This window comes from Cydia amplana, chromosome 1 (assembly GCF_948474715.1).
Source record: "Cydia amplana chromosome 1, ilCydAmpl1.1, whole genome shotgun sequence".
In the NCBI taxonomy this organism is placed as follows: domain Eukaryota; kingdom Metazoa; phylum Arthropoda; class Insecta; order Lepidoptera; family Tortricidae; genus Cydia; species Cydia amplana.
Window position 1 is genome coordinate 9,267,186 of NC_086069.1, and position 12,922 is coordinate 9,280,107.

General features: G+C 42.5%; 1 protein-coding gene across 1 annotated transcript in view; it reads right to left on the reverse strand.

Moving 5' to 3' along the window:
- The window catches only part of LOC134663164 (neurogenic locus protein delta), a 32,130-nt gene extending 19,454 nt beyond the window's left edge, over positions 1-12,676 (reverse strand). Inside the window, exons 1-2 of the mRNA XM_063519519.1 lie at positions 12,324-12,676; positions 3,971-4,273 (exon numbers count right to left, since the gene is read on the reverse strand). Coding sequence (XP_063375589.1) covers positions 3,971-4,273; positions 12,324-12,404 — 384 coding nt within the window. The 5' untranslated portion in view covers positions 12,405-12,676. The remainder of the gene's footprint in view (positions 1-3,970; positions 4,274-12,323) is intronic.
- Between the last annotated feature and the right edge of the window lie 246 nt (positions 12,677-12,922).

Sequence of the window (12,922 nt, forward strand, 5' to 3'; positions counted from 1 at the left end):
TCTTGTCTATGACTAATCATAATCTCAAGTGAGATTTTATTTGACAAGTGTGGACGTGGGATTGTTGTTTGAGCACCCGGCAAGATCGGCATAATTGAGGCATCGCGGCTATTGTGCGGTGGTTTATTTAGGTGGATTCAGTTGAAAACTCGCCGTTAATTGATAAGGTTGCCGAATACCTGCGCACTCACTTGAACAATGCGAGCGCACCAATTATACATGCTCCGATTGTTTAAATTTGAAACTTATGAAATCGTGATTAAGTTGATTTGCAACGGCGGTCGTCATTCCCCATTTACGAGGAATATAATTTAATTTTTTGTTCTGGATTAATTGCCCGGTGATAAAGACGGTGTCGACGCCAGCAAGACGTGAGGCATTCCGTAGCTCGGTAGACTTTATTAAAAGAAGCGGATGTAGGGGTAAGTATTTTAAGAGGATCCCGGCGCGGGCGGATTGAGATAAAGGAAATTATTAAGAGCGTTCTCTACGTGAAAAAAGTCGGCAGACGGAAGTTGTGCTCGGCGAGGTATGGTTTAATATAAAGCGGCCGACGCACTATCGCGTTACGAGTATGAAGTAACAAGTCGATGATCCGTACGTAGGCAATGTTTTCCGTTTTTCGTGTGTGCCAGGCTTATGTAACGGCTCGCCCGCGGAATAACAATGCCCGCATAACCGATTACAATTCGATCGTAATTATGGGCGATTTGAACCCAGTTTCATGTTACAATTCGTGGTGTGAAGTTTTTATGCGACGTGGAATGTATTGTTAATTACTTTCTAATGGAGAGGCCGCTAGCGGTGCAAGAAGTGGCAGCGTTCTCACGGTGACAATGTCTCGGCTGCTGTGGCATCGTGCGTTACCGTACTATTCGAATTCACTGACGTCACTACGTTATCTTCTTGTTCTGCTTCGATATTCGAACCTTGTCAAGGCATTTTCTCACTGGGTTGACTTTCATTGAAATGCTAAATTACGTACCTACGCACATATGTAGAGCGTGAAACTATTGACGAAACATGCAAAGTGTGTAACAATCTCTTGCTGGTTGTCTGTTTCCTCGCGGACGGCCGATGTTAATAAGACATATTATTGTGTCCAGGCTTTCAGGAATATTTTTACAGACGTCGTTTGTTATAACTTGTAATTTGCATACTGCTGTTGTGTCGAATATATTAAGTACCTGTTTTCACTTAAAGGCGTCAGAATAGCGGCATAATACCTATAATTTTTTAACATAGAAAATGAATTCTGAAGATTAGGTTTGGAAGATTCACAATTAACCAATTGTAGCGCGCCCCCCGCGTTGCTGGGAAGGCCACGCTCGGCTGAACCGAATAGACACATAAAAAATGTACAAAAGTATAAAAACTCAAATATGTGAATAACTTGCTCTGATTTAATTAACCTTAGTTAGGTGGAAACTCGTTAGTTTATGTCTCCATTCGTTATTAAATACGCGATTAAAATGTTACCCGCAAAAATGCCTGCCGGTAACAAAAACAATGCTCTCGGGTCTCGAAGATGGCTACTTTTTATGAAATTATCAGCATTAGGTACCGCAACGATGACCGACAACGAGAATAGACATACCTAGACACAGTTATCTGTTATAACTCGTCGAAACGAATTCCGTATACAATTAATTAACTAATAACATAACAATTGTAATTATTTTTTTACCAGTTTTTATCGACAAATTAACAACAATGCTAGTCCATTTATCAAGATAAACCGAGATGAGTAATGTCTAAAGCAATACGGATCTATAGTGAATCTATAAAAAACTATAGTTCACGGTCAGCGGGCGGTATGCGCGAGGCATGCGCGGAAGTATATACACTCTGACATTTTACCTAGTGGTATGAGTACACCTTGCGTTACCCCGTTTCCCTCATCTTTAAAAGTAAGTAATTGCGGATCAAAATGGCGCCGAGTAACGGTCTTGACGAGTAGTGAATGAATGAACAGTTTCATTCTCCCCAGAGCAGCCCCGCGAAGGGCACAATTAGCCCTGAGCCCTGAGCAGCATTAACCTTTCCTCGAGACACGTAACAATTAAACTCGCTTACAAGCTACGTGCGACGAGTCGCTTATGCCGCGACATCCGGACTAACGGGCTTCACAAAGCCGCATTACAATATAAAACTTGTGATTTACAAACACAAATTGTTTAAGAGTAAAATAAATGAAACCCAGCCGCCAGCCGGGCGGCTGAATACAAATGAGATTTCTTTTTGGAGTGAGCCATCTCTTTCTTTAAACGGATGATGAATCGTTTCTATGCGTCGTTAACGCGCACGCCGTGCTTGTAATTTCACTGTTCGATGTTGTCAGTAATATTAATGTGCTCATGACCTATTATCGGGAGGTCGTATCTGGTTATGCCCGGGATTATTTCACTACGGATCAGATAAAAAGTTCAGATGCAGTTGTGACGAAATCGACTCTCCCGACTCCAGGGATGTAATACAACCTCGACCGTTAGCCGAGGCGGAGCGCGCGGATCGCGTTTCAAAATATTGTGATGCTGGCCATCGACACGGCTGGTCGATGACTAAATTAAATGTCAATTTCGAAAATCGAACGCCGCCGATCCTTTTTAAAGCGAGCGCCGTTCACCTGCCCGGCCAGTCACGAAGGCGCGCAGAGCGTGTACTAGGCATATACCAACATTACGCGTACATATTTATTCGTGCGGGCGATATGCCTCGTGAAACAGGCTCTTCTTGGTCCGTCGATGACCTCATTGTGAGAAAAAACTCAGCTAATAATGCTCCTTAGGGTGAATTATATGTATAATTTTAATGCGACGCACCTATCTTCAGCACGGTCGGTATAGGTCGTGAGGCCGTGACGTGTCGAGTGCTTCCTCGGCGAGTATAAAGTATCTGCCGGAGCGGAACATATGTAGTGTTCTAGCAAATGGGAGACATTTACCCGCCGGGCTACGGCTAAGATAAAGAACATATGGCGTGAAAACGACAGTGGCAACGATCGGCTTCACCCGTCACTGTCACTGCCGAAATTCGATTGACGGGATTATTTCGCGTGGCTTTCGCTCAATTGGTCCCGAGCTGCACCATATGTTTGACAATAGACCACTATGGGAATTTAAACAGGAAGTTTCAATTTAGCATCAATTCATTCGGAACTACGCGGCTAGTGGGAGATCCACATTGTATAAAGTCTTAAATTTCGTTTGCGGTGTGTGTGTTCACGGTTGTCTACCTGCAGTTTCTTTAGTTACCAAATGCCACGTTTTTCTCCAGATGGTCCGAGCTTGTGCAAGCGGCCGAGCTTAGGAGCGTTTGTTTGTTCAAACATTACGAGACGGTACGACATTTGAAGCGGGCCGCTAAATAAAATACAAATAGCACTCGAAACCTCCAGTGTCCACAGTGCGGCCAGAGACAATCCACGCCGGTGGAATAACCGTAACTTAGGCCCAATTAAGATGTCCGTTATCCTTGAACGCGAGATAGATCTAAACAAGTAAATAAATAACAGGTAATTACAATATCGAATCACGATCCCAGCCGGCATTAAGTAGGTAATCGTCTGGAGATGAGAACGCAGCGCGCCGAAGGTTAACCAAGAACTACCTCTAATAACAAACGTACGACGATTTAATAATTAATTAAAAATGAACCATTGAACGCTTGAACCGTCCCACGCGCTCGTTAAACCATCAAGTATTCTTATCGTCATCGCTTCTGTCAAATTTGAATACAGAATCCCGTAATTTCTTTTTTACTATTATTTACAGCGGCCGGGACGCGGCCTTCGTGGATTATTGGAATTTGAATGTTGGTAACATCGGCGGCATTGATTTATTGATGTAGGGCTGCTACTTAATGCTTTTTTACGACGTATTGATTTTACTATTGCTTACAAAATTAATGAAGTATTGGGTTGTTATGAACCACAGTCGTAGGTTAAATATAAAGGAGTTTGAACACTTACCGGCCACGTGAAGTCGAACGGGAACACGATGGGATTGGTGAATCCTTTCACATTAAGGTTGGGCACATCCAAAGAGTTTCCTCCTAGCACTGGGGTCGTGATATCACCGAAGGTACAAGGTGATGTCGTATCGATATTCGCTTGGTAAATCTTGAGGCACACGCGGAATTTAGTCCTGCACGGCGCCAGGCACGGCGCATCACTACTACTTGAGGAACCATCACAGCACTGGCCACTACTTAACCTACCCAACGGGTTAGTAAAACTTTTTATCCTAAGTTCGAAGAAACCAGACGTCAGCACCTGAAACAAAACATTCAATTATAGTACGGCTCTAAATCAACTGTCCAAAAAGCAAACACCGAGTTTCAACTAATAACGGTTGAATAACCTTTTATGGAGATTAGTAATAAAAGCAACGACGTAAATGTGTTTCCACTCTAGAGTCGAGTCCATTTATCAACATCGTATTGACAAGACAAACAGGGAGCCTGGTGTAAGTGATACAACTTTCGACACCCCCGAAGATGTAATCCTCAAACAGATTCGAGTATTTGCACAACTGGCCGTGCTGTATCGACCGGGAGACATTAACGGTTTTACTGGACACTATGTGGGTCGTTCAAAAATAGGGTTGCGAGCATGTGGGGTGACTTCACTGTGCGCGACACCCTTAACCCGATTCATATTTCGAACGCACTGCTAAGCATACGGGGGACTAAGTAAGTATTAAAGTTCGTAGCAATAGTTTTTGCGTTTAGAAACAATTATGTTGCACAGAGCAAGGTCGGAAATGTAACTACGATACGAGCTTGCGAAAGTGAAATTATACATCCGTTGATATTGAAAACGCGTATTTAAAATTGACAAATGCTCGGATCCCCCACGCATTGTTTTGAACGATTTTTTTCTGCGCTGCCAGGATCAAAAATTGATGAAAAATGTGTGGCCGGCTACTGATGTTGATAGATAAGCAGTCGTCAGCTAAACGACTCGAATTCCCCGAGGTTTTTTGTTAACTATGAATAATAATAGCGAGTTTTTGTTCCCTCCAGGGTAGTTTAACCCTTGTATATTAATACGCACAGTTCGTCGCATAAGGGCTCAGATCTAAGGCAATGCACCAGAGAATGCGCATAAGCATGCACTAAGCAGTCGTCCCATAATTATTTTTACTAGAGGCAGTTCTTAAGCGTACTTAAACTTACTTTTAATTTCATTAGAGACGGGGCTTGAATGGGAAGGAGCGTTGTTTATATGGCATCGGAAGGAAGTGGTAGATATTAAGTTATGGCGTCTCAGCGAATCACCGCCGGCCCAGTATGGGTAGTGTTGCCACTTAATAAAAACAAAAATCATTTCCTTTCGATCTAATTGATTAGTTGATGGGCTACTATAAATTAGATTCATAAAATTTTACTCCCGCTATTAAATGCTGTCGTGATTTGAATCTTAAATAATGAAGCTGATAACAAACTTAAGGTTTGTAATCAGTTCTTACATCGACAGTCTCGTAATATATATTAAGCAAATTATTAGTCATAAAAACGCCACAATTTCACAAATTGAGTGATAAACTGCGATTCCCACGAATATCAAGCGATAATCGCTATCTTAAAGAATCTGAATGACGAACAATGGGGCATTCAGTGTTATCTCATCAGTAGGACTGTCTGTGTCAAAACTTACCCCCGGTTAAACAAATGTGGTAAAAAAGACACCAGATTTCACCAGACTTCCTGCCTGCTGCGGCTAGGGTCGGACTCAAGAAAGTGCATGTAAAACGAGTCGTTTTACATCTCGCTCTAACCATTCTAACTAGCTAAGGATGACTCGCTCTTCACACATCCATGTAGTTCTACAGGTAGGAGCGGATGAAAAAAATGCTCCAAAAAAAGTTACGGGCACTCTAAACATCCCCTTTTTTGTTATTGAGTTGATGTATTGTTTATAAAACGAGTTATAGTAGCACGGATTATGATAAATTGTGGTATAGGAACTTTGCTTATCAATTTATTACCTACATAAGTAATTTGGGCGGTGCAGATCTAAGTAGGTATAATATATTATGATCTCTGTCATTCAACTACTTTGGATTTAATACTGAGTAATTGGAGGTATGACCTTTAAGAGTCTGAGTTACAGTTTATGGTTTAGTTAGGTTAAACGGTAAATTAAACAATTAGGCTGGTAAAAAGGCAACGGGACGGCGAGCGCGGGCGCAGCCGCGGGCAGACCACAAACTAACAATTAAATAATGCTTACTGCTCGACTACCGAATAAGTTTTATCTTATGATGTCTTCGGGCGGTTTGACACGAACACGACTGGCTGATTGATGTTTTAAAATACTGCTTTAAAAGTGCTAAGCCTTATGACGTTGCCTACAATTACCGACTTATTGAGGAATTTTGAACATATTTATGTTACCTTGGTATTAGGCCACTTCGATTATGTAAGGTTTGTGTGCCAGTAATCAATTAAATGCGTTCGAGATGAGTCTCATTTGTTTAACATACGACTTCACATTTAATGCTTTCGACGTCGGACTCGTGAACATTAATATTCAATGTTTTTTTTTCGAAGAAAGCAATGACTGGAGCATTAATTGCGACGGCGCTTGACCCAACAACACCGTCTAAATTGATTTGAGTAGGTACGAGTACCTAATAGACGATCGCGCTAGAGATACCACCCGGTAACATATGGTGATTGATACATTCATTCTTTTTTCATTTGAATTATACCTACAGAGTTTCAACTACCGACTATGCGGAATTGGTGTGTCAACATGATTTAATAATACAAAATAGTTATACATAATGTACACTGTTCTATTACCGCAGTCTGTCCATTACGCATTGCTCAACCCCAACGAACTCGCACAAACACTTCGCTAATAGGGATTCAGTACGAGGGAGACCTAATAAGGAGTAATAATGTGAACACCATTGTATGTAACTAAGCCAGCAGTAAACACTTTGCTCCAGACGGCAGGTTGAGCGAAGTCTAAAAATAGCTCAAATAATGAAACGCAGGGGAATGTTTTTCATCTCGGCCGTTACACACGAGCGAAATGTGTTAAAATAAACACCCAAACAGTCTTTTAATATCGCGACGATGTGGCCTCCGGTGCATCCGAATTCGCAATAATATTAAATTAAGAACGGCAGCATGATTTATTTTTTTATTCGCTTATTTTTCAGTTACGCGCCACGTGTCATAAAGATGTTCAGATTAAAATAGCTACGGTCTCGGGGTAAATTAATCGCTTAATGAAAAAACATGACGATGAATGGGTGTTGTTGCTAGCGATGACCAAAGTTTCGAGAAAACTTTTGAGGCAACAATCGCATAAAGGGCGGCTTTCAGACGTCTTGCACACAGAATGTCATCTCAAATGGAACAAAACGTTAAAATCGGCGCGACAAAAGTCGCTCTTTGTTAATTTCGCAGCTGCTCGCATAAAGAAACTTAGTATGGAAGGTCGGAATTGTGAATTAGTCGGGAATCGCGGAGCGTAATAGGCCCGTAGATTGCCTGGATCGTATATGGAAAGCGCATAATAAGGTATTTTGCGGTTGTTTAAGCGTGTTGTGCAAGGGAATTGAGATTTCGTGCGTTGGTGTTCGCTCGCTGCGATCGCGCGCTCTATCGGGGCCCGATCTTCATACTCGAATTGTTATTGGGATTATACCTACGTGTGAACCGAGATTCAATACGGAACTTATATTAATTTCGTTGATTGTCCACCTTTATTATTAAATCAGTCTAGACGTTCTCAGGCAGAAAAATGACACTTAAGACGCAATAAATCATGTCTATACTAGGAATTCCTGGGAACTTTATACCTACATAAATAACACTTGCAACACCGGTAACTCGATTACATTGGTTTAATCATACCTATTTATAGTACATATCCACATAAATCATATTACTTGCTTTGATAGGATAGGTGGCTACCTGGTCGTCAACTGTATCAAGCACAGTAAATCCAAGTTATCTAATCGAATAGGTTTAAGATTCCTTGCGATTGCTCCATCGAAATCTGCATATGAATTGGATACTAACAGATTAAGTAAATTAGTTCGGCTCCATCATAGTAATGCGCTAGTTATGAAACGCTATGCACCGGTACCTGCGCGCGTATCTCAATGTATCTCGTATGGAGAAATTTAATCATGCCCGTTCAAGTGTAACCGACGTGTGGGGACACTAGGCAAATTTACTTTTATAATTGCTTCTTTATTTTAGAAACTTTACCCACATACAGAACAATAAAGTTTCTAAGTGTGGGACACTCGAAACGACGCAATTAATTTAAACGCCTCCGTAGTTGAGTAATTATTTCGCAGTGTGAATTTGAGCATTCATAACTGTCATTTAACAACCTTAACTTTCAACCCACATCCACAGAAGCTCGAGAGACTCATCTCTTGGCTATGGCGCTGGAGGTTGTGCAACCCACAGCATCGCTGGCATGTCGCCTCGTTTCCGAATTATTCCCTATCCGAGGTAGGTTTTACACAATACCATAAATCAAAATAATACTTGCGTAGTAAACACAATAAAGTCTTAAATTAGAAGCGTACACTTCCAAGTATAAAATTAAAACCGTTTCAAAACGCGCCGCTTAAGGATCGATGTCAATTAGTTTTCAATTTACGAATGCCATTGAGCCTTTCCAGCAATCCCTGCTAAGTAAGCTCACGGACGTCAAGTTATGCGTGTGTTTATAAATAATGCATAATATTGACTTCCCCGAGCATCCAGTTTGGCGACATTGCGTAATCTGATCAATGATCCAGGTCCGTAAGGCCTTTTTGCCGGGAGATCGGGAATCAATTAAGCGTCCGGTCGTACGACAAAAAGTTTATACAGCTCATAATGAAAGAAATTCTGCACCTCAGTGAGTATTGGTCCGTAATTCCGTGTGTCACGCGTCTACGTCTAGTACTTCTGGGAGTGGTGGTCGGGGGTGAACGATGGCGCCGGCGGCGCCGTAATGAATTCTTCATTTGCCAGAGATGTCGCGCTAGATGCAGACACTCGCCTTTTCGGCATGCGTGGGTTCACAATTACATATCCGGCACAATGAAACCCAAACCACAGTTTCTCATAGTTAAGCTGTTAAAAAGCGACGATTATACGGATTTCGTACAAGGAGGTCTCTTATAATTGAGCCGGTTCTCATAGAACAAAAACCGTTTTGGACAATGGACGAAATTATAACAGGGTTGGTCCGTTAAAGTTTCACATACTTAAATGCTTATTGCGACTAACATGACATACGGCGATTAATTGTTGTGAAAACGTGTGCGACGGCCGAAATCGCGGCAGGTGGCGACTTGGACGCTGGGAACATTTAGAGAAACGTACATTGTTACTAAAGTACTGCCACCCACCAGGCGCTAACCACCATATTTACGACTATGATTCGTCCATTATCCTGCAAATTTGACAGTAATAACTCGAAATTAACTATGGGAACTTTTTACATAGGTAGTTAAGTAGGTAGGAGAACCGCGAAATTATGTACATAATTTAGTTTTAAATATTTTATCTAGATGTACCTATCTTAGTCATTAATGTTTGGGGGCTATAAAGAGGTCGTTAAACATCAAACTGTGATAAGAGACCTCGTGGTGAACTTTCCAGTCACTCGAGGCAGTTACAATTCATTGTAAATTAAGAAAAAAGCAGATGTCGAGTCTTTTAGCCGGCCAGCACACCTGCTGGCCAGCTATGCCGCCGCCTCACCTCGAAACGACTGAAGCGTCTTCGAAACTCTAACATACATATGACCTTTTAGTTTACAGCGGTTGTATGTGGGTGCACCGTGCATACTGCATACATGTTGCGACTTACCGGCCAATTCGAAGTAGGCTGGCGAATTCAATGTATATTAGTTATATCACAAATCATAACGCAATAACACGCACAGCGTTCCATGCGAGCTATGACCAGCTATGTCCTAGATATGCTTCAGGCGCCGAGCAATCACGTATATGTAGGTACATACTCACAGACTATTATACAGAAATACTCATAAAATGCAGCAATAATCTCAGCATTAAATGCAATGTCGAACAAACTTAGAAAAAAGAAGTTTATGTCCATATGTAGCACAATCGACATACCTATATGTTTAAAACTAGTTTAAATTGTTAACAGAGTAGAAACGTATCTAACTACTATAATAGTAATTAATTTTACATCCCGACATTCCGTAAGCTTAAACGAAATCGTTTCAAAATATTTAACTCGGGTATAATGTGTAATTGATATAACATAAGCTAATAAAATTTGAGTTAGTGTACATATTAAACGGCGTTATCCTTCTATCGATGATGATTATTCACTTATAAACAATTTCACGAAATTGGAATTGCGGTTTGGGCAGACGTGTATCCGCTGCTTCCGAGGCTGCCGGCACGGCTCACGCGATGCCCGCGGCTCGGCTCGGCAGCCAGCTTGCACTTAATGAGCCACAAAACAAAAACGCTCTTCAATCGCTTCCACTGCGGATGCTCGATACATCATAAAGAATCGACTCGGTCGGGGGACAATTACATCAATGCCCGCCGTCGTCACGTAGCCAGGAGCAAACCAGTCCCCCCGCTCTGGACGCAAAATACCGTTTTTTTATGAAACAACGCGACTTCATTCATAATGTATAATGGCTTGAAAACTCACTCGCACGCATACACACGCATGGCTATAAATAGACACCTAAATCTATAGGAGACGCGAGTGTGCGGCCGGACACCATAGTTAGTAATTTAACCTGCCCGTCTGGTTATAAAACGATTAAAAACTTATCCAAATCACTATGTCGCCCGAATCGACACATATCTACAAACATACACGTTCTTAATCCGCATACATGTGTGTCAGTGAAATAACGGTATATTCGCGTACATTAATAAATAACTAGTCGTTTTGCGCGCACGCATGGGGATAGGTCCCTCGCGAAATGTTAGCCGGCATGATGCAGGGGAACAAAAACCGACCCGACTAGGTACTTAGTTACGAGTAGCTATCGATTTTTTATCGACGCCTAGCTGACATTTCGATAGGGTAAATAAGTATTATAACTAAGGTATATAGGTATGTAATGTAATAATGGAAGATGACCTACCTAAATGCTAGCGAAATGGCGGCGAGTAGAATACCTAATTAATTCGAAAAGTATCGAATCGTTTGGTGAATCATATTTTTCTCGGATGTAATTAGTTACCTACTTACTGAAATGTAGATGTTACTAGATCTGTTATTGTTATAATATAAATAAACACATCTGCCTGTGCGGAGTACTCGAAAAGGAATTGTTAGCTTTTAGTATGAAGATTGATTATTGGTTATTATTGTTTTCTTTTCAGTCTTTTTCAAGTTGTTTACCTATATTTGCTTAAAGTAACTGAATGATTACTTGATTGGTAGTATCAACTCTGTTTATTAGGTTTAAAGTAAATTGTTTGCTATAGCGGCTGCATTCATCGTTAGTTTAATTGCTATGAAACGTTTTTACTGGAATATTATTACTTTGAGAATGAATGAGTATGATATGAATGCCAGGTGTGTATGAGTTATGGTAATGTTAGATAAGTTTAGCAAGGAGAAGCAGCTGAATATGTTGAACTTTAGACGTGAACGACCTAGCGTAAGAAATGAATTAATTTTCACGGCCGGCTGGCGCCGCCCGAGGAGTGCAGGAAATCTAGAGACGTTGGCTCAGGACTTCAGCCCTCAGCGCAACCTTGACCGGCCGGGGCAACGACCTCACATTTAGTAGGTAAAGCAAGGAACCATGTCACTAGCGTGTTTTGAGGTTATGTTTTTGAGTTTTTGACAAGTTGACGACACTGGAGCCAGAATGCGCGTTCATTATCCATGGACAATAAACGAGCCAGCTTAGGCATTGTTAACTGGAGCGAACTACTAACCCTGCCTGAAATAACGCACCGTCTGGAGTTATTCCTGGCAGGGCCAGCGCTAGGTATACAGATCTTCACTCGAAGCCTCGGAATGCATCTAATTTTAAAACGAAGAGGCTCGCGTCGCGACCTAGCTGACCCCGCGCGCCGGCCGTATTAAAACCTGAACTTTCTTTATAACTATGCAACTAACTATGTTTGCTCGGTAAACGTATCGGACACACACAAGCGTCCTGGCCCGCGCGCCCGGTCACGACCGACTCCCGACTATCCAGGACGATCACCAACGTGGGAAAGTGAGTGTCGTGGCCGACGTCGGCTCCGCCGGCGTCTCATTCTGTCCGCCCTGAACTCACGTAAACAAACTCGACTCTGTTTTGCAGAGTTTCGCACGGCCTGTGCCCGTGTCAGTACCTGGGGTAGAAACCCTAGCAGGGCGAGCAGCACCGCAGGGGCGCGCATACTGGCGCGACCGGGCCAGCGGCGCCGGAGCATGTATCGCAGGCCGGCCTAGGCCGTTGGTCAGCAAGCACGGGATTCGCAATCCATCACAGCACTGTACACTGAGTTTCACTGGGAGTCACTCACAAAGTGGTCACTTGCGAACCGGTATTCGAAACGCGCGCGTGTAGTTGCGGCGTGTAGCCGTACAGACATGTGATCCCGGCAGCGCGTGGTAGCGGACTGAGGCGCGGCGGTCGCGGGCCGGGACACCTGGCACGCTGCCGCCGTTGCGCCCAGAGATGGCGCTGCGCGGCGCATCTGCCGGGTCCTGCGCCCCGCCCCCCGCGCCCGGCTCCTTCCGACACACGTGCCATATCCATGTAAAAAGTTTTTAGCACATTTGAAAAAACAAGCCTTATTTAATATTTATGTCATTTGGAGTTAAAAAAACAATTACCAACAAGTGTAATGTTATTTTTTTATCCGTCTATAAGGTGTTCACAGAAAGAACCTACCCTAAGTATAGTTAGGTGTAAATATTACTACACGTAGGTACACAGCCATTTGCT